Here is a 25,563-nt window from a genome sequence, read left to right on the forward strand (position 1 = left end):
CGGTCAAGAAGTATCTCAGTTCTTTGCAGACCTGCTCTTACTCTGTTTGTGCAGAAACCAGTAGCTCAAACCAGTATTTATATGATAACCTCTGAGCTCTTTTCATTCCAGACCACTTAAGCTGGCCAGCCTCACTTTGGTAAATCACTGTTTTCCTTTGATTGAATTACTTACTGTCTCAGTAGAGCTCCTGAGGGTCTTCCAGAGAGTACTAGTGGAGACCAGTTCTAGGGAGTGAGTGACGGTGAAGAGTCCTGGTCCCAAGGGTACCATTAGCCATCCAGCATAAGGTCGTTTTTTGAAGATGCTCTTGGTTGAACGTGACAGCATGTGGTCGTGGCATAGGGAGCCCTTGACAGGTTTGCCTGATGCCTTGTACTGAAATGAGTCTTCTTCTGAGGTGGTGGCAGGAGACTTGAGAGTTAACGTGGGGCATGCAGGCACCACAGGACAGCAGCTGGAGCCTGTTCAGTGTCTCATTGTCTTCAACATCGCCAGTGCCTCCTGGTGCAGTAATGGGATGTTAACTCTTTGTATAAGGTCTGTGTTAGTGATGGATCCCTAGTCAAGGCAGAGCCACATCACTGAAGTCATACACAGAGGGGATTTCTTCTTTGAGAACCATCTCTCGCTGTCTGGCCTGCATGGACAAACATCTGCCAGTTGTATTTCCCCAGGATTTTGGTGGAACTATTTCTGTTTTCAGGTAGGAAGGCTTTGTACCTGTCTTCCCTGCTGGCTTTTCTCGAATTTCATCGTGAGCTCTGCAGATACACTTACAGGCATTTGCTTACGCTCCTGCTGATCGTCGGTCATTCTCCTCATCTGCCCGAGCTGAGGAAGATGCCAATCATCAGGCGGAGAACTGGCTCTTCTATGGTCACCTCAGCACTAAGAATTTTTCACACCCTTTTAGTCCAAGTGTATTCCATAGATCAGTGTGACTTCGAATTGAGCAGAGCTTTTCAAGCACGCTTGGCTCTTGCAAGTTCTCCCTGTTTTGGCTTTTCGCTGCCTGGAATTGTTGGTCCCCAGTGGCACAGTGAGAGGCTTTAAGTGGCGATACGAGCAGACATGCGTGCAGTCTGTGTGTAGGCAGTCAGTCTGTCTGCCCAGTTCCAGCCAGGACCATCTGACATCCGTATTGGACTATAGGGAGCAATCAAATATAAATGAAAAACGGCATCGTCTTAGCAGAACGAGTCCAAGTCCTGGTAGGGAGACTAGGAAAATGGCTTTAAACAAAAAAGCAAAGTGACTCGTCTCTCAGCCTTCTGGATTGTGTGGCGTGGTGTGTTTTTTCTCTTTTTTTCCTTTGAAGTGTTTAATGGTGCGTTCAGGAATGGATTGATCAAACCACTGCACGCAAACGGTGCCACTAAATGCGGAATAGGAACAACGTGTACGTAGGAGCCCCCGTGCACAATTTGCACACCAGGTTACTTGAGCAAAGTATGCATTGGGATAGTGCAGATGCCTGGTAATGGGTATCACTGGAGTTGTGTTTTGTTAAAATGTTAAACACAAATTAATTTGCATTAGGAAGAACTCCAGTCGTAGGAGAAAGTAAACATAAAAGATATATTGGAGTTATTCCTTACATTTTCATGCCTTCTTTCAGATGAAGGATTGATATATATATATATCCCTTGCTAGGTACATAAAGAATTGTTTCTATTCTCCCATTAATAATGTGCTATTTTTAGAGGCTGCCTATGAAGGATTTTCATCTGTACAAAGTGTATATAAAAGCAGAAGTTTTTAAACTTAATCAACTGTATTAAAAGTATCCAAACAAGATGGACTTGTTTGACATTTGTCTTTCAAGTTAGAGGGTTAATAGGAATAAAGAAATATAAAAAGATTTGTAACTGTGTCCTGGTTATAGCCTTGAGATTATATCCTCCTTTATCACTTTTACAGGGGGCAAGGTTTCTCCAGAATTAAAATATTACAGATAAAAGGGGTTTTTCTTTAATGAGGTGGTACACTTGTTCTCTGTGCCAGTGCACAGATAATAATTATTTCCCTCACAATGGGATACTGAGGGTCACTTAATGAAAGTTTGTAAAGGACTTTGACAGAACTAATTGCATGAAAGGTGTTTTAGCAATCTAATAGCTGTCTTTTTCTCTGCTTCTGCAGTGCCCAGAGAAGGCGTGCCCTGCTCCGGTCTCCAAACTGGTGAACAAATGGATTGCTTTGAGAACGGGAAGTTTTGTACTCAAGTGGGCTCCCAGCAGCACAGGGACAGGTAAAGACACCCCAGAATCTTCCTGTTCTGTGTTTAAGAATGTTGAAAGAGAACGTTGTGTTACAGAAAAGCGTTGCTGTGCGTCGAATGGAATCCTCAGAGCAAGTGTGACTGTGGCGTGGCTGAGGCAGGGCCGCCTGCACAGCTCTGCCGACGACCTTCCCGTTACCCTTGAGGCTCTCGTGCCCGACAGAGGCCGGCTCCTCTCTAGAGCTCCAGCCTCATTTCTCTTCCCAGCCTGAGGAAATGTGGTTGTGCACTTGCTGCCTCAGTTCCCCGTCCTACAGATAAGGATGGTATCTTAACTTCCTGTAGAATTGTAAAAAGGCAAAATTAAAAACCTTCTCCAGCTGCTGTGGTGGTGAGAGCTGTGCAGATGCTTTGGAGTGCTTTTAAGAGAGACATATCTGGCAAATCCTGCAACCACAATTCACTTTTTAGGTTCTCAGCCCAGGCATCCTCATTCTTCTAAAGAGGTGCAGAGACACTGGGAATGCTGCAGGAGTATTGTTGCACTTTTGATTTGATTTTGTTTTCAATTTTGGATGTTTAGTGGTACCAGAGACTTTCCAGATGATTGCAGAAACAGGGGAAATAGTAGAAATCTTAATACCAACAGTGGCTGTCAGGTGAATGAGGCTTGCAGACCTGTCAAACGTGTCCGAAAGAAGAGAAGACTGCTTCTGGAGTCTGAGGATGACGAAAATGCAGATGAGGATGAGGTAAATGAGGCTGCATGTATTTTCTTTAAAGAGAACTGTGAAAAGCAGGGACCATTCCGTGTCTTGGATTTCACTGTGCAATGCAAACTGAGCTGAGGGAGGTTGTTGGGAATGGTCTGGGTCCGATTCCGATGTACAGCAGTAATGAGAGTATCTGTTCTGAAGTCGGAGGAGTTGTGAGGGCGAATAGCTCATGTGAGGTCGAAGTCAAGATTTCAGACTGTAACTTTCCAGATGTAGTTACAGCCCTGTGCACCCAGTGTGTTTCACAGTAAAAAAAACACGTCCCTCCAAACGTACTGGATCTGACTACGGTCACGTACTAGTATGTGATACTGAAGATTAGCGTCCAACCGCAGAGTTTGATTGCTTTTTTATCCGGGACTTGCATGTACCCTCACTGCACTGCTAGAAACCCGTAGTACTGGTGGATGCACAGAAGTACCTCAGTCCTGACCCGATCTTTTCTTAACTTCCATTAAGCATCTTTCCCTTGAGGGGCCCTTCTTTGTGCGAGCCTGCACTCTGCTACCCTGCGTAGCGGCTCAGGCCCGAACCATTGCGTTTAGGCTCACGTGATGCACGTGCTTTTGTAATGCAGAGACGTTGGGGCGGGTGTTGGTTGGTAATGCAGGCTGAAACTTCGGGTGTCACGAACAGTTTGACTCCTCTTGCTGCTCAGCTTTTCTCCGTGATGTGTATAAGGTGTTTTAGAGTCTGTGTGTTTTCAGAAGTACTTGCGTTCTGTCTCTTCCCCCTTCTCCTCCTCCTTGTTTGTATCTGCCCCCCTGTCTCTTCTGGGGCGTGTTTGGCAGGCAGCTTTGCATTTCAGATTTTACCCTTTTTGTTTACTTCGAGAAATGACAACCCTGGGTGAATTAAACATGAGTTTGAAAACCATGTAGAAGAAATGTGAGTGGCAGTCCGGCTCGGAGCGTGACACAGGGAGACCACATTTTCCGGGGTGTTCATCTATGACAGTAGCTACTCGAAGCTTCTGCTTCCTTCAACGCTTCATAAATGATTTTTTTTTTCTGTATCCATTCCCTGGCATAGATGGACATAAGAACCTCTGAAAGGAAAAGGAAAATGGAGCATTACAGTAAGGTTGCTTACGTGAGCAGTAAATCCCGCATTGCAGAAAGCAAATCCTGTGTGTTGTAATGGAGATTTGGGGCCTTGCTGCTCTTCAGTAGCCATATTTAAATGAACTTTAGTAGCATATATTAAGTAATTTGTAAAGCACTTTGGGATGCTGCAGGATCAAAGTTATATATGTAACATACCCTACTAATGTTGTTGCAGGGTTATTCAAAAGAAAATAATGCTAGCTACAGTCCTGTTAGTTACGTGTTACATCCTTATTGTACCTGCATTGTGAGATGATCAAAGAGGGAGGAAAGAACAATATTGCTAAACTTTTTTTTAACATATCTGTGTCTAGGAGAAGAATAAATCAAATAATATGAAAAGCCGCAGAAACACTAAACCAATAAAACAAGGTGAGCTAAGCTCATAGTCTCTTTTCTTTAATGTTTATAGATTTTTTTTTAGTAGCTATTATAAAATGAATAATAGTAAACAGAAGTGGAAAGGACAGTGGAGCTCATTTCACATTCAGAATAGCTTATTAGGTACATAACCCTCTTACCACAGTCAGTCTTCTGAAATGTATTAGCAAGAATATGCTAGATTTGCCTGCATGACAGGCACAGCGTAGAGGATCTAGGAAGAGACATCCAAAGCTCACTGGATACAATAAGAATCTTTTTTTCCATTGACTTTGGAGAGCTTCATAGCCTCAGACTATGAATGCTAAATAGAAAATAAGTTGTAAACAACATGTGGTTGGTTATAGACTATGGGTTACATTTGTTATATACCTTAAAGGAGGTAGCATATGTAATCTGGGGGGAGATTTTTAGTATGCATTTAAAAAGTAATTTTCTGTATGTATGACCGTGGTCCTACTAGAATGAATCCAAGCACCTACCCAAGTTGTTGTTTTCATCATCTGTGTACTGATAGCTGCCTCTCTAGTAGATGCATTGTGGTATTAGCAAGTTGTAAATATATGTCTCTGTGTATATATATATATATATATATATAAAAGAAATCTTGTGAACTGAAGAAAAATTCACTTGGTTTTTCATTTGGTTTGTTTTAGGTTTATTTCAGCTGCAATTTATGCCTTTCTGTGCTGTCTTTTAGTTTATATCTAACCCCTTATTCCTCTGTGAAATATCAGGAGACAGAATTATTTTCCACAATTTTAAGTTACTATATCTTGTCCAAACTTTACAGTGGCAACTTTCCATGGGCAGCTTGCCAGCAATCCGGGTGCCACAGTTCATTTGACCTGTGATATAATGTTTTTTAAATGAGAAATAATTACGGTTTTCCTACTGATGGAATTCGTCCCTTTCCTCAAAAGTTGGGTAACACTGCCTCCTTTGGGGTACAAGAGCAAAACAGCGTTGGCGTGTTACATGGGAGGAGAAAGAGAAGAGAGGGCAGAGCGGGAGGCATCTGAGAGAAACATTGACTTTTCTCTTTGTTTTTTTGATTGCTTAGTTGCTCCTGGAAAGAAGAAAGTATGGAACTGGGTTTCCTACTTAGAAGAGGAACGGATGCCAGCTGCTCCCCTAAAAGTGTTCAGAGAGGTTGGCAGCTTTTTCAACTCCCTTGCTATGTTTTTCTCAGGCAACATCACAGAATTACTAGCTCGCTGGAGGTAGGGTTGGAGACTACCCTCAAGGCAGCCGTTACATTTATGAGTCGTTTCGGTGCAAGCAGACAGTAAAATCCCCACATGTTTGTTTCCAGCCCTGAAGCACTGTGGAAACAAGCGTCTGCCCTGTGAGTCTCATCCCAAACCAGGGTGTAAAAAATGCTGGTTGAGTCTCACGCAGAAATAAACAATGACTGTTTTGATCTGCTTTGGGTAGCTCTGGATAAACGGGCTGTTAGGCAATCGCCAAGTAACGTTGGAGAGGGACAGCTTAATGTCTTTCAGATGTCCTGTGCTTTGTCTGTGGGTGTACAACACCCTTTCCAGCCTTTCTCTGCTGGAAACTGCAGGTCGTTTAGCTCAGTGAGAAGCGACTGTTGGGAGGGAGGGTGGGAGTTGTGTTCATTCATAGTCCGATGCATTGAAGGTGGGAGAGGTGGGTTTCACCTTGCTGAAGCTGCTTCTGCACTCCAGTGCCCCAGCCCACATCAAAAGTTCAGCTCCCAGTGAGCTCTTCAAAGCCGAGGGCTGTTGGCACCTTCCCGAGTGAGATGAGCAGCAAAGTCAGGTAACGGCAGTGGATGCAATAAGCCATTTGCAATTCCAGTTCAGATTTCTTTTGAGCCTTTACTCTACTTAAAATGTTTAATTTGGATTAAGACTGCAAATAAATGAAACCCACAAATGTTTTCTGGAAGGACTGTGCAAATGGGCTCCCGATCAAACATGCCTTGTCCCTTTTGCTGTTTGAAGATGAGCAGTTAGCTTTTGGGAAAGTCTGGACTGCTGACCTCGTGCTGACACAGGCAAAGTGATTTTAGCTTTCCTGGCTCTTTGTTTCTGCCAGCCCTCCTACATTGGGCTGTGAAGGGGATTCTTTTGTGTTTGAATAGAGCTCATTTCTGCATCTGCTGAAAGATTTGTTCGTAGCTAATTGCATCAGGCTCGTGGCTCGGTGTTTTTGAGAGATTAATTAGAATAACAAGTAAATCTGAAATACGGTGATCATGCTGTTATTGCTCTCTGTCCCTGGGCCTGTCTATTAAAGCAGCAATCATTTAGTCATAGAATGTTCTTCTCTGAGTTAAAAATTTGAGGTCTGAAGTATCTGATAACTGTTCTGCAGTAGATTTTGCCTTCAGGAGTTAAAACCAAATGTTTCCTTCTTCCCCCCTCCCACAGTATCAGTCATTCCCACAAGGCCGAAATGGATTTAAAGTTGGAATGAAATTGGAAGGGCTGGATCCTGAGCACCCCTCTCGATTTTGTGTTCTCACGGTGGCTGAGGTAGTTGCCCTTTCTGTCTTTGATTCCAAAAGTCCCATGCACATTTAAGATTTTTTTCAATAAAAAGTAGGATCATAAGAATAATAATACTTTAATTAATTCATGGTTAGGAGGAGTTCAAGGTGGCACTGAAGGAGGAGTGTTAGTGGTTAAGGATCTGTACCTCAAATCCTCCTGTCAGGTTTTTGCAGTTGTAACTCACAACAGTAAACCAATTAACTGCATGCAGTGGGTAGATATTAAGAACAACAGGGCAATTAATTAGGCCTGAATTCTGAGTATATGTGAGCAAGTCAAAATGCATTTATGCTGCTTCAGTTCTGTGCAATCCGTGTTGATCTGGTACAGACAGAAATGTTCGGGGGCCGCATTTGTCCTCCAGATATTGCGGCGCAGGAGTATCTGTGAGTGTGGAACAGGCCAGTGAAGTTACCCTGACCCCTTCTGTTTTCAACTGATGAAGTGTGGAAAGAGGAGGATGGAAACTGGGAGATGCCAATGATGAAAAATAAAACTAGACTTTTGAGAAATAAGTGAGATCTTGTATTTACTTGTATCTATACGTCTGAATACAGAAAGAGCATTTGATTAGTGCTTTTCTTTAACTTCTTTTTGACCCTTCATGATAATCAGAGCTCCCCTGCTTATAGGTACAAGGGTACAGAATGCGATTACACTTCGATGGTTATCCAGAGTGCTATGACTTTTGGGTTAATGCTGACTCCTCAGATATCCATCCTGTTGGCTGGTGTGAAAAAACAAGTCATAAGCTGCTCCCTCCTAAAGGTATGGAAAAAAAAATAGAGTGGTGCACAAGAAACCATAAATTCTACTAAGAACTAGTTGTCCTGGCTTGGCATGTTCCATTTTTTTGGTGATTTCATTGTGGAACTCAATCTAAGTGGCTTAAAGGGAAGAGGTGTAACTAAGACAGTGAGTCACAAAAGAACAAAACGGCTGCTTTTTGATATTCCCAAAGGTTGACGTTGTTAGTCAAATTAGAAACTCTTTATTGGATGAGCGTGTAAAGCAAGGAGTCTCTTTGGGGTTCAGAACTTGCTTCTTTCCTGCATTCAATTTCCTAGAACCATTTGAAGGTTGAGATTAGTGATTGGACATTATACGGAAAAAGAGACAGATGTTTTCGCTGAAATGCCTAGCCCCTGAAGATGTAGAAGGGCAGTTATCATACCAAGTTCATATTCTTCCCAAGTAATTTCCATTTCTGAAAAACCAATCTGAATGTAACGGGGCTGTGTAAAACAATCTTTTTATCTCTCTTTCTAGGTTTCAAGGAGGGAGAATTTAATTGGACTTCCTATTTGAAGAATTGCAAAGCTCAAGCAGCTCCAAAAAGCCTTTTTAAGACCCTCAACACTGTAAGTGATGATATTGAATACAAGATGTTTCGAATAGGTCTGATGCTAAGTAAGTTTTGACCAGAATATTTACGTGGTTTTAATATGCTTGGTTCAGAGGTACAACCATGGTACAATCAGATGCAAGCTATTTCCTGCTGTGATTTATTTTTAAGATGGGAAACTCGTCCAGTTTTTCTTCCTTCCCTCAGTCACTGACTTTCCAGAGAGAGAATTTGTATTTCCCTTCTTCCTTAATACTGGAGGAAAAGATTTACTCTACCATTTATTAAATATATTACAACGGTCTGTTTTGCTGTGTCCCTACAGTCAAGACATTTGTGTCACTTTCCTCTCATTTAATCATTTCCAAAATAATTTCTGGTTTCCAGCAGCATACTCATGTGCACCGAGGGATTCATTTATGAGGCTATGGATCTTGAGCATTTTTCATCCTTCACCCACTGCTGCTTTCTTTTTGGCTGTTAGCCTCGGTTCCTGTGTAACACTCACTCCCATTTTGTGTCACTCAGATGACACAAAGTCCACGGTCTGGCGGATTTGACACTGCAGATGGACAGAGCGCTGACTTCAGTAGGATCAGGGCCCGGCTGTGCAGCTCTGCTCTGCTTCTGACTGAGGCACCTCTTTTCCTTGAAGACTCTCTTAACTTTTCCAGTAATAAGACAGGACCTGCAATGCTCATGCTTATCCTCAGCCAAAGGATGAGGCCTGTGCATCTTTGCCTTTGCAGCTATGGTGTTTGTGCCTGGAGATTCAGTTATTCGAGCTACATCACCTGTTTTTTATAAATGGTAACAGTCATTGCCAGAACACATGGGAATCGTGTCTGTAGACCTCTTGCTAGTAACTGTAGTGTGTTTTGGTCCGTGGATTTTGGGGTTACAACCTGCAACAAATGAGTTTATACGGGTAATTTAAATAGCCTGACCTAGAACGTGGCTGATTTCCCTTTCCTGATGTCCTGTTCCTCAGCCTGTCACACCCTCTGGGTTTCGCCTGGGGATGAAACTAGAGGCGGTGGACAAGAAGAATCCGTCGCTGATGTGTGTCGCAACCGTCACGGACATGGTGGATAACCGCCTGCTAATTCATTTCGATAACTGGGATGAGAGTTACGACTACTGGTAAAGAGATTCTATGTCTAATATGTATCTGCAAGTAGTCTGTGGTTTATTTTGCTCTTCCACTACGGGTAATATCTAATATTTTAAATGTAGTCGCTGAAGTTGGTATCTTAAATCAGTTTTCAAGCCTCTGAATAATGGCTTTGGGTTTTCACAAAGTGCCAGTTGCCCAGTAGCTTCCCCTGCTGAGTGCTCATCCCTTGGCTCAGTGCAAAACCAGTGGGGTTGGCTTCAGCTGCCCGCGAAGCGTGCCAGGTAAGAAGCGTTTGACTGGCTGACTTGGGTCAGGTCAGGGAATGCTCGTGTTACCCGTTCCTCTGGCAGAGCTAAAGGAAGAGTAAGCTCCACTGGTGGCACCACCTGGAATTGGTAACATCCTCTCCTCCAGGACAAGGAGTGGGTGTTGGCCTGTCTCTCTGCAGACTTACATTTGGAAGCAGGCAGTACTGAAGTCAGGAGAAATCTTTCCTATTTGCTTCAGCAGAGCTTGGCTGAGGCCCTTTGAAAATAAAAATGACTGCCAACATTCACGCTTTTAAGTCCTGGCCTGCACTACAGTTGTTCTGCAGCTGAGAATCTTGATCCCACCTGGGGCCAGGTGGAATACTAATCAAGGAAACGTTTTCCCTTTTTGGTCTGTGTTTTCCAGCCTACATGACTTGAGCAACTTGCTTTGGATTTGTCCGTGAAAGCAACACATGGCACATGCTTATCAAAATAGCACTGATTCGATCAGTATTCTGTGTTCTCTCCCCATCTCCTTTTGTTTGTTTTTTTTTTCAGAAGAGGCACCTGTTTGGTGACAAGTTGATCTTTTCTTTCTTTGCCATAAATACGTCATGCAGAGCTTTGTAACACCGGTGTTTCCATTTGAAGGACTTTAGATCTTGTTCCTTTACCATTTTAGCCTGTGAAACTTTGTTTCCACGCCACGTTTTTTGTTTGGAATTTGAAAATTTTAATTGGAAACACAAACAAAGCTTCAAAGTACAAGTGGGCTGAAAACACACAGGTTTTTTCCTAGATCTGAAAGACTGCTTTGGTAGCAGACGTGACAAAAAGGTCTGTCTCAAATCGGCCCGTCGCCTCCTTCAGGGACTCAGAAGATGTAAACATGCACTAAAATTGGGAGCCACTAGGTTTCAGCTAGAATGAATGAATAACATGCAGTTCTTGGCAAAGACCTTAAAAGTAATTTCCTCTTTTTCCACAGTAATGGAGGGGACGGGAGTTTGGTTTTTTGTTTCTTTGTTTCCTTTGCATTTTAGCTGGGATGATCTATGGTTGGTGAGGTCCGAGGGGGGGGGGTGGCTTTTTGTTGGTGGCTTTTTAAAGCATCAGACATTCGTCTTTGTATTTCCCTATGTCTTGGGGCAGCTTGAACGCCTTGAAAACTTGGCGTTATAAATTCTAAGGACGTAATACTTGTCTTTTACACCATGATCACACCCACTGAAAGCATCTGCTAACCCAGCAAAGGCGTATCAGACAGCATTTGAAATCCTGCTTTTCTTTTTGCTTTAAAATTGACGGGTGCCAACTTTCCTTCTTTGATTCAGGTGTGAAGCTAGCAGCCCATATATTCGTCCTGTTGGCTACTGCCAAGAAACTGGAACCCCACTGACAACACCACCTGGTATGTTGAAAGCGAGACTTATTTCCAGCCTCAGTCAAAAAACCTGCAAGCTTTATCTTCCACATCATTACGTATTTGCAAGTTACAGGTTCCATTCAGTGCTCTTTTCTCTACTGGCTGAACAATATTATTGTTCAAATGTTTTGCCACTGCATTTCTTATTGTTTCCTAGCTCTTTTAAAAAAATGGAACGGGGTCTGGTAGTGTGTCAGTGAATTTTATTTCAGAAGGGAACGAACTCTGAAGTATTTGCAGCATTTCCTTAAAGGGAGCTGGAAGAAAGAGGAATCAGTGTCATGATTTCATAGATGATAAGATGAAATTTCTGGAAATGAAGGAATAACTGAAGCCACATCTCTTTCTGCTGCACTGGAATTTAGTAAATGAACAGGATGTTGGCAAATGAAAAAGGACAGAACCTACAGGAAAATCAATGTTGTTTTCAGGCCTTGGAAGTGCTCATTCATCTTAAAAATAACAAAAATAAAAAAATGTCTGCTGTTTGCTAGATTGACAGCCCTGGAGCAAGAATTTCTGTCATTACCACGTGTCAAGTTTAGTAGAGTGGGTGGCACTACAAGATCCCTCTGCATTGGAGGAATTAGTCTCTGTGCCTTTGCTGCAGCTGCACAAGGGGTTGTAAACACTTACTCTTCAGCAAGACCACATCTGCTCCTGCTCCCCTACTCATACCACGATTACCTGTGCCCCCAGCAGAATCTGCAGTCAATTCTGATTGCTCTGCTGCGAGGTTTGTGTGCAGCAATTGTAGCCTGCCCTGTGCATTTAGTCATTGCACCCTCCTGCCAAAAGGAAACAACAGTGAGGCTAAAAAATACTGAAATAGGAAGGGGAAAAAAGTAGAGCAGTTTCTTAAATGTAGCTGCCAGGGAGAGACATCCTGTTGTTGTTGGGTGGCACACCCATGTAGGTGTCTGAGATTATGGTGATGGCAATGGAGCCGTTTATCTCCAGACTGCTTGTTTTACTCAGCTCTGGGTGAGTAGGTAGCAGGAGACGAGAAGTTTCTTCCATCTTGCAGGCACTCACACACAGAAGAGTTAATAAAGTGGGAAGTTCATTTAGTGATGCCATTGCACATCACAGAATCCTCTGACTAGCTCTTAATTGGCAGCTTGCTCTAGAGAATAAGCACTGATTAAACTGTATAGAAATGCACTCTTCACATTTCTCAGGGTTAAAGCCCAGTGTAGAAGCTGAGGAAACTTGCAGTGCTGCTGTGTGTGCTGTAAGTGGTGTGTATGAATAAACAGACCACTTTCCAGCGCCATCCATTGTAAGTGCTAAATTAACATAATAGCCATGCGATACATAGCTGCTTTTCTGTTGTTTCTAAGAATAAATGTGGGTTTTTCTTACTTAAATGTTAATTTGCCCTTTTTTTCAGGATACAAGGATTGCAAAGCCTTCTCATGGGAGAAATACTTGGAAGAAACTAATTCCCAGGCAGCCCCAGCAAGAGCATTCAAACTGGTTGGTGAATCTCTTTGATTATCCTGGGTCAGGAGGGGAGGGGAAACTGCTGCTGTCTACCCTTTCTTGCTAGATGCTTTACTTTGATGGTGGTTCACCGTGTCTGGGCCAAGAGGGTGAAACTGGGTTTTTTACTTTGAGTTTAAGATCATCTCTCACTGGTGCTAAAACAAAACACACAGCAGACTGCAAGATTTACTTTTTTTTTTTTTTTTAAATGCCATGAAAAACTGTCTTGGAAAGGATTTTTGACTAAACATCTTCAGTTGCTCCATTAGCAGATTTAAGGGAAGAGCCTTCAGTCCACACAGATAATTGTAGCTTTCAGAGGAATAAGTGAAGGGCAGTACCTTGCCTCAGAGAGGGCATGGAGAGGAGAAAGAGCTGGTCTTCGGCTTGAGGTCTCGCTGCGTGGGCAAAGGGCACCTCCCAGTTGCCATCTGAGCAGGACTGATGCTGGTAGAACAGACTTTCCAGACTCTCCCTTCATGAGGGTCAGAAGTGATACCACTGGCCTGCAACTGGGAATGTTTGGTGGGGAAGAGAGGAAGGGGTGGGGGGTGTGTATGTGTTTGGCAGGGAATGAGAAGCGTGCAGTTCCTCCATCAGGTGTCTCCTCTGCATGAAGTTTTAGAAACTTCTCTGAAATATTTTCACCTTGCAGTTGTGCAAATCCTTCTTCCCGTGGTTGGTGAGGCTGAAATTAAGGTCGAGTGAGAAGTTCCTGTCAAGGACTTGCATGTTCTAATATAGATCTTAGTTCTCCTAGGGAGGAGCCAGCTGTGCCCTCCACAGAAACAAGCGTACTAACAGATGATGGAGCATCTCTGCCAAACTCCTGGATGGAGTACGTGCAACCTGCAGACTAAATCTGAAGATGGGTCTCTCAACCTTGGGAGCATGGGCTTTTGTTTAGAACCATCGAATAGTTTGGGTTGGAAGGGACCTTTAAATGCCATCTGGTCCAACCCCCCTGCAGTGAGCAGGGACAGCTTTAGCTGGATCAGGGTGCTCAGAGCCCCGTCCAACCTGGCCTTGAATGTTTCCAGGGATGGGGCATCTACCACCTCTCTGGGCAGCCTGCTCCAGTGTCTCAGCACCCTCATTGCAAAAAATCTCTTCGTTATATCTAGTCTAAATCTCCCCTCTTTTAGTTTAAAACCGTTACTCCTTGTCCTATCTTGTTTCTTACAGTGGATTTCGGTGCATTTATCTCACTGTGAGCAGAAACAAAACAAAAGCCTTTAAAATAACTGCATTTAAAACCCCACATACATTAAAGTTGGTTTGGTTTTTTTTTCCTAGCAGCTCCTCCCTCACTGCTGGCTCACCTCGCTAAACTTTGCAAGATGTTTCAAAACTTTTCTGTGCCATCGTGGCACTTGCCTTGACTCCTTTCGATTAAGTTAGCGTTGCAGGTTAATGCCTGCTGCCCTCCCGGATGTTTTGTTGGTAAGCTCTTTGGGACTGAGGAAGAAAAGCAATCAGGGAGGCCTCAGATAAGGGAGGTAAAAATCCAGCCAGACAAGTTTGATAATTGCTAGATTTCGGCAGGTGTCCATTTGAAGTTGTTGTAGGTTGCAAGGTGGGCGTCAGGGAATAGGAAGAGGCTGGTTTTGCCTCTTTGGAGAACTGTGAGGCCACAGCTGGAGTTATCTGCAGCACAGTTGAACTCCAAAACATCCCTTGGATTAAGGTTTTTCCAGAGTTGGGCAGACAGCATCTTCAGCATGCAGAGCAGCGTGCAAAGCACCTTGGACCCACGTGCAGGGTAACGAGTGAAGCTTCTCAGCAGGACGCATTCGTTGCCTCCAGAGTAGGCTCAGCCCTTTTCTGAGCCGTGCTCGTAAAATCCTGGCAGTGCTGGGAAACAGGAGCCTTCAGAATACAAGAGCAAGAGAATGCAGCAGTTGGTCTTCTACACAATGGAGGAACAACAGAAGCAGTTTGTAGGTGCAAATATTTTGAAAAGATAATAAAACTCTTCATGATACATGAAGAAACAGCGACCTACTTAAAACTCCCGGTGTGAAGTCCTCAGTGATCTGTCATTATGGCATTCTTTCCTCAGATTTTCAGAACATAAAACGTATTGAGAAATGTCACCTGAAGATAACAGGGCTTTGCTCAGGACAGGGAGCCTTTTCACTACTGAGTACTCCTGGTTTTTGGGTTCTTCTGAAGTGAAGTGTCTTCCCAAGGAGGAATGCAGCTGCCTTGTCTGCCTCTCCTGTTTTACATACATCTCTACAGCCATTTTTTTGCTCCTTCAGGTATCTGGCTTTGAGAGAACAGCAGAGGGGCCAATTCTGCCTCTCACGAAACTCCAGAATATAAATTAGCATCCAAGACTGTTTTGAAAATGAGACAGAAAAAAAAAAAAAGGCATTTGATATATCAAGTTAATAGAACTCTTTCAAAATCAAACCTTGTTGTTTTTCTGGCTTGGTTAGTCTGAAGTGCAAATACATGGCACAGTTATTGATTTTTTTTTTAATTATTATTATTATTCCAGCTAGCAATTACAGGAAATCAGTACATAAAAATACGGATTGAGAGCCAGAGCAGACATTTCTCACCGAATTAGTTTTTAACAGTTTTCAAAAGCTCTCTTATGTAGCCTGGAGACACTGATCATCAGCACAAACAGCAGATCTTGTATCTGGATTTCTGCCTTCTCCACCCAAAAACGCAGGAGGAGACAGCTCGGTTGTCAGCATCACTATTTCAGCCCATTGTCTTGGCTTGTCAGTTCAAAATCATTAATAAGCTATTGCCAAAAAGGCAGCAACCCTTCAGCAAGGCTTAAACAAATAGCCCTGCTCATCTTCTGGGCAGGATTTTGTTCTCTAGCACTCGGGCTCCTTCCTCAAGGAAGACAGACAAGGTTGGCTCGTTCAGTAAGTTGCTCTTAAAACTAAAAGCAGTTTAGATTGTCTGGCATTTGGTGTGGCCTGTGGCTGAAAGCCTGTGGATAAATGTCTGCATCCAGGTGAAAAGGCCAAAGAGCAACTTGAGGTTCGGAGTCTGTAATCCCCTTAGCTCGGAAGTGGACCTCCTTCCCTGCCCCCAGCTGCTGGCAGTAAAAGGGCTGAGGAAGCTTGTGAAGGCAGAGTGATTATAATCGTCTTTTCATTAACCTGATCTTGTTCAAAGACACGATTTATCGTCTGTTGCTAAAATCCTGACCTTTGTGTGCAGAAGTGAGGAAGGATGTGTTTCGAATGAGTATCCAGTGCTCCGTAACCCCCAGCTGAGGAGGTTAGAGGAGGAATTTGCAGGCAGTCATTTAAAGATAAATGGAAAAATTGGTAAACGGTGTCTGTTACCGAGAGGTTTGCATCTGTGGGTGCTGCCAAGGGCGTGCATGAGGTCCAAGGACATTCTGGAGTTTTTACAAAGTCGTTTGACTGCTGAGGTTTGAGAGAAAGGGTAGGTCAGCAACTGCAGATGCGAGACTCGAGCGGCTGGAGCTGCTCTCGAGTCCCAGCACCGCAGTTCTCAGCAGTCGTTGTTAAGAAGCAGATGCAGTTGTTGTCGTAAGAAATAGATGGTAACCTGCTTAATGAAGGTAACTCTGCAATATCCAGATGCTGCGTCTGATGCCGAAAAGGATGATGTCACGTAGCGTAGTGAAGAGAGACGTCACGCGGCGGTGTGTTTCGGGTGTTCGGGTGCGAGACGGTGGTGAACGGGCCGCCGTCCTTGTAGATGTAAGGTCATCTCTCTGCTGTGTTTGGAGTTTTGCTGTCAGACTGCCGAGTCCTACGGTTGGTGGGGCTTGTGGCAGCATCTGGCCTTTTTTCTGTTGGGGAGGTGCCTCTTGCCCTGGCTGCGAAATGCTCCTCTGAGAAAGCTCAAACTTCCTCTTGAGTAGTTTTGGGCTGCTGACAAACAGACAGCTTAATCCTCTAGGAAGCTCTGATTTTACCCTCTGAAGCACTCTGCCGCGTGAGATCAGGTGCCACAAAGCTGCAAAGGCATTTGAATGGTAGATGAAGACTTCAGCGCATTTTATTCAGAGCAGGTGACTCGCTCTGAAGGCCCAGACTTTTTAGCATTCTGCTTACAATCCTCTTTTACAGCGGCCTGCTCACGGATTCCAAGTTAATATGAAGTTAGAGGCTGTGGACAGAAGAAATCCCATCTTGATAAGAGTGGCGACAATAGTTGACAAAGACAACCATCGCATTAAGGTATGACCTTGCTTCAGCGTGCAGAGCCCTGGCGCCGAGGAGTGTAGTGATGGGCAGGACAGAAAAAATGCCTGTTTGGTATGAGGAGGAGCAAACAAATGCCTTGCAGATGCTCTAGCCTCCAGGCCTGCCCAGCTGGAAATTATTTCTGCTGTTTTATCCTGTTGAAAGCTGATGGAATTGCCTGGTATTGTTAGTCACTGTTTTAATGTAACTATTTTGAAATAACATTTGACAGCGTGATTTTCCATCTCTTGGCGATTTCGGTGTGATCTGTGTGAATGAAGGCAGCGTTAGTGTTCTGCTACCTGACAATTATTTTTTTTCCTAGTGTACTTAAAGGAAAACCCAAAGCAAGTTAAACCCTGGTACATGGGCTTCGCTCTCCAGTATGAATTTGTTACAGAAATGGATTTTAACTGATTCTTTTGACATATATATATTGCCAGAAAAATCTGGTTTGCTTTGGCTTCTGAGAAATGGAGTATGAGCCAGCTAAAGTGGAGACGGCACTGATGGAGGCTTCTCGGCCACAGGTCTCCTTCCCAAAGGATGATTACGTGGGCAGGGGTGAAGTTTGCTCCCTGTTAGATGTTTAATTTGCAGTCTCCTCGCTGTGAGTGCAAGCAAAAGTCAAATTTTGCCAATATGTGGCAGCATGATACTCGATTCATACATTTGTTTGAAACTTTGCTGCGTGGACAACCCAGTAGCCTTTAAACGGTGGTGATCCTTAGTCTCTGTTAACCTGGCCTGGATCTGAGCTAACTATTAATAGTTTCTTCATCCAACAGAAAATTCTAGCTTGTTGACTACAAAACTGACCAAACTTGTTGGCTTTTATGGTGTTTTGGGATCCTCAGAAAACAAAACAATTAAATAAGCGATCGTGTTTGCATAGATTTAGTCTTTGAGTATAGAGTGTGCTGGAGCACCCCATGGTCTGCGCTTTCTTGCAGACCCTGTGACTTGACTGTGTCACCAGACTCTGGTGGTTCTGTAAAACACAGATGCAGGCATCAGGAAAACAAATAGTTACACCGAGCACAAAGGTTGGATGTGCTTGACTGAAAGATTGAATGAATCAGCCCCAAAGCTGAGCAAGGTGAAACAAAGGGGGAAGTTGAAGTAAAAGCTGAGTCATGTCCTTAAGTGTATCTCTCACTGGGGCTGTGTGCTTCTTTTAGATACATTTTGATGGCTGGGACCGTAATTATGATTTCTGGGTCGATGCAGACAGCCCTGATGTTCATCCAGTAGGCTGGTGTGCAAAAACTGGACATACTTTGCAAGTCCCTCTAGGTAAAGTAGATGACATCCCGTTGTTACGCTGAATAATGTTCCGAAGTGCAGTCTGCTCTTCCGGCCCAGGGAGCGTTTTACAAATCTGTTTAACTGGTTTTTTTCTCCTTATTACCAGGTGCTGTTGATCGAGCAGGAACCGTGGGACAAGCGTGTCCTACTCCAGGCTGCCACGGTATCGGTCATGTCAGGGGACCACGATATGGAACCCATTATACGTATGTATAGGAGGTCTTGGAAGGGTTCTGCCTGCGAGAGTCTGACTGCTGTCCGTAATAATAATGCAGCAACAAGCACCTGCACTGCACTGAAATTATCTGAGTAGTGTTTATTCTGGAGATGGTTATAACTGCAATTGCAGCTCCCTCTTGTGTCTAAATGTGCTGTTTCATCATAAATTCTGTTTATACCAGTGTAATCATTACAACTGCAATGCAATCCAACATAGATTAATTCACTCCCAATTTCTACATTCCAGCACCGCTGAAGTAATTTTTTTTGGTAAAATAATATACTCAAGAACAGCATGCAAGGAGGCAGTTAAAGAGGGAGAGAGTGTGGGTAGATTATTAAGGTATAAGAGCGAGGGGAGCTAGCTCGTGTTTTGTGCTCTGCCTTTTGATTTCTTATGTGCTCTTGGAAAAGGAAGGTTTTTCTCGATTAAACTATTTTAAAGAGCAAGAAAACAATCTCAGATGGGAGGTCTGAAAATCTAGTACTGTATAATGTGGTACAGGGCTTTGAATTTTTCAGAGTGAAAGTTGCAGGACTCTGGTTTCATGAAATACTGTTCAGACAAGCAGGGTACAGAGGAAGAGCTCTTCTTGTTCTCTGAGGTGACTTTAAAAACATGACTTTGGTTTCAAATTCTGCCATGTAGTCCACTGCTTTCCCACACCTAAAACTGGGTAGTAACATCTCCCCCTGAGTGTTTCTGGCCTCACTTTTTTGGGGTTTGCTGGTGTCTGTGTCTGGCTGAGGCTGGTAAGACTGAGTGACTTAAACACGTGCATTCTCATCTCTCTCTCTCTTTTTACTTTTTTTTCTTTACACAGGTTAGTTGGCTGCCCATATTCTGATGTGAACCTCAACAAAGAAAACTTGTTACAGGACCGGCTGAGTGGGGAGAGACCTTCCCCTAGCAACAGCATGCCGAAAGCCAAGAAGCTGGAGACTCCTGCCCCATTTCCACTGGGAGGAGAAGAGTCTCCTCAGGAGGACTCTCCACAATCCAGGTGAGCTGAACCCTTTTCTTGGGCAGGTACTGGGAAGCAAAACCATTTAACAAGGCTGAAAACCACAGGATTTGACAGAGGAGCAGCAGAGCATTGAGTTCATCCGTCTGTAATACTGACCCATGCCCCAGACACAGAGCAGTGCACTTTTATACCCTCATATGCCTTAATAGGTTTCTTGATTCCTTAATCCTGCTGCTCTGGTCACATTCCAACAAAGGAAATTGCATTCTGTCTCCATAAATTTTTCCTTGCTGTTTCAATTTAAAATATATTCTTTTCCTTCGTTTCCTGTCCTAAAACTGTCAAGCAAGGCTATTTTGCACTATTAAACTGTAACTGCAGTCCACCCTGGAGTCGGCTGCATTACACTGGTAGGCATAATGACTCTGTGTATCTCCCTTGGCAAACAAGTTGAGCTCCGTCAGATATTTTGTTTTTTTACATGAAAATCTTGGAATTGAGTAGCATTGAAGCAAACTGTGTTCTTGGACTGCAGGAGGCAGTTAAAACGTGACATGGAACAGACCTGGACATGAAGGCTTTTATTATTGTCGCCTTTAGTCTGTCTAAGTTCGGTCTCACTGGGGCAAACTCCAGCCGTACTTTTGGTCTTTGCTGTATGTGAAGGCTTATAGACATTTTAAAGTTCAGTTATTTGCTTAGATTTATAACATTTTCAAGATCTGATTGGCCGGAATACTTCTCTCCCCTCCCTGGCGTACATGGCCAAAGTTTGCTTCCTCCCATCCCACAAATGTGCAGGCGTCTCCGTTTCCTAATTTTAACACCGGAGTTGATGGCATTTCAATGGCACTGCTGCCGTAAAGCTTTCTCAGAAGCTCTGAGATTCTCCCAGAATAAATGGCATTCTAAAATTGTAATGTATTTCTATTCTTCTAAGTATTTCATTTCCTGGTAGTGGGAGATCTGAATTCAGTATGCACATCTGATAACTCCCTACTGCTCGTCCTTCCTTGGGCAACTGTGTCGCTCCGTTTATGCATCAAACTCAGACATGGAGAGTCTTAAATGTTATCTGGAGGTATCAAGACTCAAAAAATCTTATATCTCTTGATTTCACCGTAACACACGCTTCCGTGGGTTTCTTGTAGCTGCTGGGATCAGAGCCTCAGTCCACAGGGGCTGATTTATTTCACATAATCTCTCTCAATCCGCGCTGAAGAGTAAAAAAAGCACTTTGTACTGCACCGGCGAGGAAAGCTTCTGCCACTAGGTGGTAGTTGTTGCTCTCACTTGCAAGGAGCAGCCAGCTTTGCTCTCCTGCGGGCAGAGGGAACAGAGGATGTCAGCTCTCATTTATCTGTCTTTCCAGAAAATCTGCACAAGACAGTGAAAAGTCGTGTCGAAGCAGTGTTCACAGCCTGTCGGAACAGTCTGAAAACAATCAAAAGAGAGACTGGGTAGGAGAGGATTCCTCTGCAGACATCAAAGCCAAACGAAAAAAGTAAATAAGATTTTTGTGCTGTATTTTCATGCGTTAACAGTTGTGTTTCTTGATGCTGCTGCTGTATCTCAAATACAGATGTAAATTATAACTTAGAACAGCCCGATTTGATCAGAGATTTGCAGCATAGGGTTTCAGAATGACATGGTAAATCTCCTCCCTTCCTCCCGTTATTTTGGGCCCTCTCTTTCCCGCAGTAAACTCAAATTGGAGTTCTAGCCATGAATTTAATAGCAGAGTCCTTAGCTTAGAGAGAGAGAGGTCATGGATGGAGCACTGCTATTACTTATTTTAAGAGGGAAAAGTTTTTAGTTCCTGTAAGTCCCATTAATCTCTGTAGAGAGAAGAAATTCTGTCAACTGGTGGATCTCCTGAAATGTCTTGTAATTGATGCTTTCAGGCTTGGGTGCTCGCATGCCTATATAAAGTTCCAGCTGGCAAAACAGGAGAGCAATGGGAAAGGTTGGTTAAATTTTATTTCTTTTTCTGTGTGTATGCATATCTGTGCAATATAAGAAGCATTTAAAACTTTACAGCTTTCTTGTCTTGGAGTCCACAGTCAAGAGAAAGCACACGCTGGAGGTGACGGTAATGGTACGTTTCTTCCTTTAAAATGAGGAGGAAGGGTGAAATTCCTTAGAAGTGAAAGGTTTAGTACTTTGTAGAGTGAAGCCTCATATTAACTGAGAAGACAGCCTTGCTCCATCTCTTGTGCCGCTCTTCTGAAGTGGCAAGGGGTTTTTGTTCCCCAGGCAGTCGGTCATGCTACTGACAGAGCCAGCAGAGATGTCAAGGGAGACTTGCTCAAAACCTGCCAGGTAGTTTAAGTTCCATCGGCTTCTTCCTTTTAGACCCCCCTGGGTATTCAGAAACATAATCTGAATCATTTTGGGTGGTGGCTTTTTTAAAGTTCCCTTAAGGATGAAAAAGAAAATGAAAAATTGAATGCAAAAACAATGTGGGTTTTTTTCCTGGTACGTGACAGGTTAAGTTTTCAGAGAAGCTTTCTGATATCACTTTAGCAAACCATATGCTTAACTTTCAGATTTACTATAAAAAGCCATTTCAGAGAACCGAGCTGACCAGGCTTTTAGGAGGATTTAACATGGTAATAAGTCTCCAATCAAAAATAGCTAAGCAGGCACAAACTGGGACAGGTGGTTAGCTTTTTTTTTTTTTTTTTTTTAATACTCATTTTTACCTAGTGCTGACTTCTGCAGTCAGAGCTGGAGAAGTCTGCCAGCTATGAGCTGCAGTTGCAGCTGGCAGGGAGAGCTGTCTGCTCTCCCTTTGCATTCACCTTAAACAGAACGATGGAAAGCAGTGGAGGGAAATTCTGCAATAATCCACTGACCTGTAATTTCATGAGCTTTCATCCCATCTACATTTAAACTATTAGAACCCAGCTTCTTTCTCAAGGGGAAAATAACTTGTTTAGATCGTGGTTTGGGCATTTACGCCCCAGGACTTGGGCTTAGTGAAGAAAAGGATGGAAGCAGTGCCCACCCGGCAGGGACGTGGCAGTGCGTAAAACCTTGGGCACAAATAGGACCTCCTGCGGCAGGGAGGTGGGGGCAAGGTGAGCTGCTGCCACCAGGGAGGTGGGGGAGGCAGGGGAGGAGTGGGTGACAGCCCTCCCAGGAGCAATGTCCTGTGCCCTGTTGTCACCAGGAGCTTCAGCTCCTGAACTGAGCAGTTCTTACTCAGGCTTTATTTTTTTAAAATCCTCCCTCTTTGCTCTCATTATGAGAAATAGAGGCTTGTATTTGATGCTGTCCCACATCCTTTAGGGAGGCAGAGGTGAGCTAAGGTGATGCAGCTGGGGACAGAGGAGTGATTTTTCACTAGATCAGGCTTTACCTCCAGTGCTGCTTTCACTTTGGCTGGTGAGGAGCAGGCAAATCATGGAAATTTGCTTTTCCTTTATAATGCTGTTTTCCCTTGCACTTCACACGTGGTGCACCCCACGGATCCTTACACACCAGCCTACCCACAACCCTTTGTCCTAACACTGGGCAAACGCACCAGAGGCGAGGGGCAGCCACGTCGGCGCTGGGCATGCCGAACCTTCTGAAAGCAGGAAAAAAGGGGAATTTTGTGTCGTTGCCACGGGATGGTGCCGGGCAGGCTGTGCACCCCACCAGGGTGGGGGGCGAGGGGGCAGCGCACCTTAACCGCTGTAAACCAGAGGAATGTTTCCCATCTTGTTTCCATCCTCTGCTTCGCTTCCTGTTTTATAACCAGGCAAGTCCCTGTAGGACCATGACTCTGCACTACTCGAGTGATCTCATTAGGGAGGGGTGATTTCTTCCTTTTTTTTTTTTTTTTTTTTTTTGCCTTGATTTTGAAAGCTTCCGTCACTTGACACATGAGGAGGGAGTTGATGTCTGGAGGTAACATGTAGCGCTCCTGGCCTGGGAGTCCCCTGGGGAGGCTGTGAGCCCAGGCCATCAGCTGGCACGCGTAGAGCTCTTCGCAGGCTGGCTACAGCTGTGAGCTGGAACGATGCCATTAGTTTCCAGCTGAAGCTGTTACCAGAACTCCTCCACCTTGTCAATAAAATGCTGCAAACATCTTCTCTGTTAGCAGCATGACATCATTTTCCAGGGAAGAAGCTAACGATAAAGCCTCCAGCCTAGCAGTCTTATCTTATCTTTTTTTTTTTTTTTTCTTTCTCCTTCTCGGGAGGGTGGGAAGAACGCCCTGAAAGCTCAGCGTGCCATGCAGTAGCCGTGCCTGGCCGTCTGCTCACCCTGCCTCACTTTTCCCTGCAGACTGTGACCCTTCCTCCTGCTTTGTTGTAATTGCTCCTACTTGAAGCCTCGCTCTGACTTGTCTCGTTTCCTTTTCCAGACCCCGATTTGGATCTCCAGCAGGCCCTCCACCAGTCCATCTTCATGCCTTCTCTGGCCTCTAACCCGACCCACCGCCTCCATCTCTGCTGGGAGCAGCACTGCAAGCTCTTGCCAGAGGTCTCGGGCCTCACGGCCAAACATGTGGCCAAATGGACTGTGGAAGAGGTGAGTTACCTGTTCCCCTGCTCTGCTCTCTTGGGGTGCGGGAATGCCAGAGCCTCCTCTTCTGGAGTGCTGATTGGAAGAAATCTTTATTTTCTTTCCTTTCCTAGGCAGTGCTCTTCTGTTTGCTTTACATATGCCATAGCTGACTCAGCTAAAAGTTATACCCAAGTCCCATTTATAAGGGAGGGGAAGGATCCCTACTATTAACCCTCTGGTGTCCATGGCTTATTTCCCTGAAAGGAAAAAGGCTTCTTTCCCTCCCTTCCTTTGTTTGTTTATTTACCCCTTGATCTTTTAGTCCTCAGGCCTGAAACACGATTCTGACGGCAGATTCCCTTTCTCTCTGATCTCCCTCCCCCTCTCCTACGACTTTGCTGCTGATTCACTTTTACATTGCAGAGAATTCCAAACTGCACTGTGCATGCCCACTCCTCCTGCATCTCCCTGCCTGATTCCCCTGGAACAAAACTGCCCACAGCCTGACCTGATTTCTGGCAGAGGTAGCTGTGCAGCTGGGGATATGTCTCTGCAGTCCTGGCTCTTGAGATGTCTCCTGTAATTAGGTGGCGTGTGAAAAAGCCGGTATCTTTTGTGTGCTGAGTAGTTGGGTTTTGCCTCGGTGCCTTGGGCATAAATAATATTTGTACCTCCACTTGGGAAAGTGGTGACAATTTGCATCCTGGTGCTTAATCGCAGGGCATGTAATTCAAGAGAAATGTGCTGTAATGTTGTGCTTGCAAGGATGTAGGTAATCTGCAAAGCAGGCAAAAGGCGCTGTTCGTCAGGATGCACAGAGGATCTTCAGAGACTTTTAGAAAGTGCGTTTTCCCTAAGTGCCTCTTACATCAGTTAAATCCAATCTTGACTTTGCTCTTCGTGCTGGAGGACTGCGGGGGGACTGGTGGGATTGCAGTGTCGCAGGAGACGGGAACCGCAGCAGTTGTGAAGGGGATAGAGCAAGTAGTGTTGCTGTTTTAAAACTTTGTCTTTTTTTTTCTTTTGGTAATGAAAAGTGTTTGAATTAAATTCATAGCAAGGAGGAAGGAATCTCTCTGAAAGGTTTGCCGTTTGTATCCTTCTTTGGAGAAAGCTTCCGATGATTTTTACAAAAGGTCTTTTAGCAAATCAATAAAGGCAGGAGCAGTTCATCCTCTGACGTGAAAATCAGAATCTCTTGCTTTTAGATAAAACGTGGAGGCTGGTTCATGGAAGAACAGAGTCAGGATACAAGCCAAATAAGATTTGTCCTTTGCAGTTGACCTTTAAAGCAACTGCTGGATAAATTTGACTGGGATATTAGTTTGATAACGGATGAACGGAGCAGGGAGCACAGGGCCTGAGTGCAGGGCGCGCTGGGTGTAGCGATTCAAAACCCAGAATACACTGAGCTGTGCTCCGCGCTGCAGCCTGAAACAACGGATGGAGTTTCGACTGCCAGTCGGAGTGTGAATGGCACATTAAAAAGATCGGTTGCAGCACCGCAATGGACTGGCTGAAGTCATTACAGGTTTTGTCTTGAATTTCAGTAAAGTGGATCTGGTTTTGCAAATTACGTTCATCCCAAATTCCCAGAGGAATCAATTTGGCCTCTCTGTGAGCAGTTGCAGGATCAGCATGTGCAGCGAAATGTCGCCGCAGGTCTGGAAGCTGAAGGCAGCAGGACTTTCTGTGGTTTAGTGACTCCGAAGGAGATTTGATCTGTCGGCTTTTGG

The 25,563-nt window shown here is 44.2% G+C and overlaps 1 protein-coding gene across 3 annotated transcripts in view; it reads left to right on the top strand.

Annotated features, from left to right (window-relative positions):
* Positions 1–2,153: 2,153 nt before the first annotated feature.
* The window catches only part of LOC104352314 (lethal(3)malignant brain tumor-like protein 3), a 29,797-nt gene continuing 6,387 nt past the window's right edge, over positions 2,154–25,563 (top strand). The window contains exons 1-17 of one of the 3 annotated variants that reach the window (XM_086479210.1): positions 2,154–2,254; positions 2,874–2,976; positions 4,421–4,478; positions 5,551–5,639; positions 6,890–6,997; positions 7,645–7,780; positions 8,282–8,373; positions 9,349–9,500; positions 11,060–11,136; positions 12,545–12,630; positions 16,716–16,826; positions 18,014–18,128; positions 18,247–18,346; positions 19,184–19,363; positions 20,700–20,831; positions 21,232–21,293; positions 23,685–23,851. In XM_086479210.1, the coding sequence (XP_086335336.1) occupies positions 2,193–2,254; positions 2,874–2,976; positions 4,421–4,478; positions 5,551–5,639; positions 6,890–6,997; positions 7,645–7,780; positions 8,282–8,373; positions 9,349–9,500; positions 11,060–11,136; positions 12,545–12,630; positions 16,716–16,826; positions 18,014–18,128; positions 18,247–18,346; positions 19,184–19,363; positions 20,700–20,831; positions 21,232–21,293; positions 23,685–23,851 (1,830 nt within the window). In that variant the 5' untranslated portion in view covers positions 2,154–2,192. Of the gene's footprint in view, positions 2,255–2,807; positions 2,977–4,420; positions 4,479–5,550; positions 5,640–6,889; positions 6,998–7,644; positions 7,781–8,281; positions 8,374–9,348; positions 9,501–11,059; positions 11,137–12,544; positions 12,631–16,715; positions 16,827–18,013; positions 18,129–18,246; positions 18,347–19,183; positions 19,364–20,699; positions 20,832–21,231; positions 21,294–23,684; positions 23,852–25,563 lie in introns of all 3 variants that reach the window. The other 2 variants (XM_086479209.1, XM_009958617.2) reach the window with 2 other exon arrangements.

The sequence above is a fragment of the Leptosomus discolor genome, chromosome Z (genome assembly GCF_034619465.1).
Source record: "Leptosomus discolor isolate bLepDis1 chromosome Z, bLepDis1.hap2, whole genome shotgun sequence".
In the NCBI taxonomy this organism is placed as follows: domain Eukaryota; kingdom Metazoa; phylum Chordata; class Aves; order Leptosomiformes; family Leptosomidae; genus Leptosomus; species Leptosomus discolor.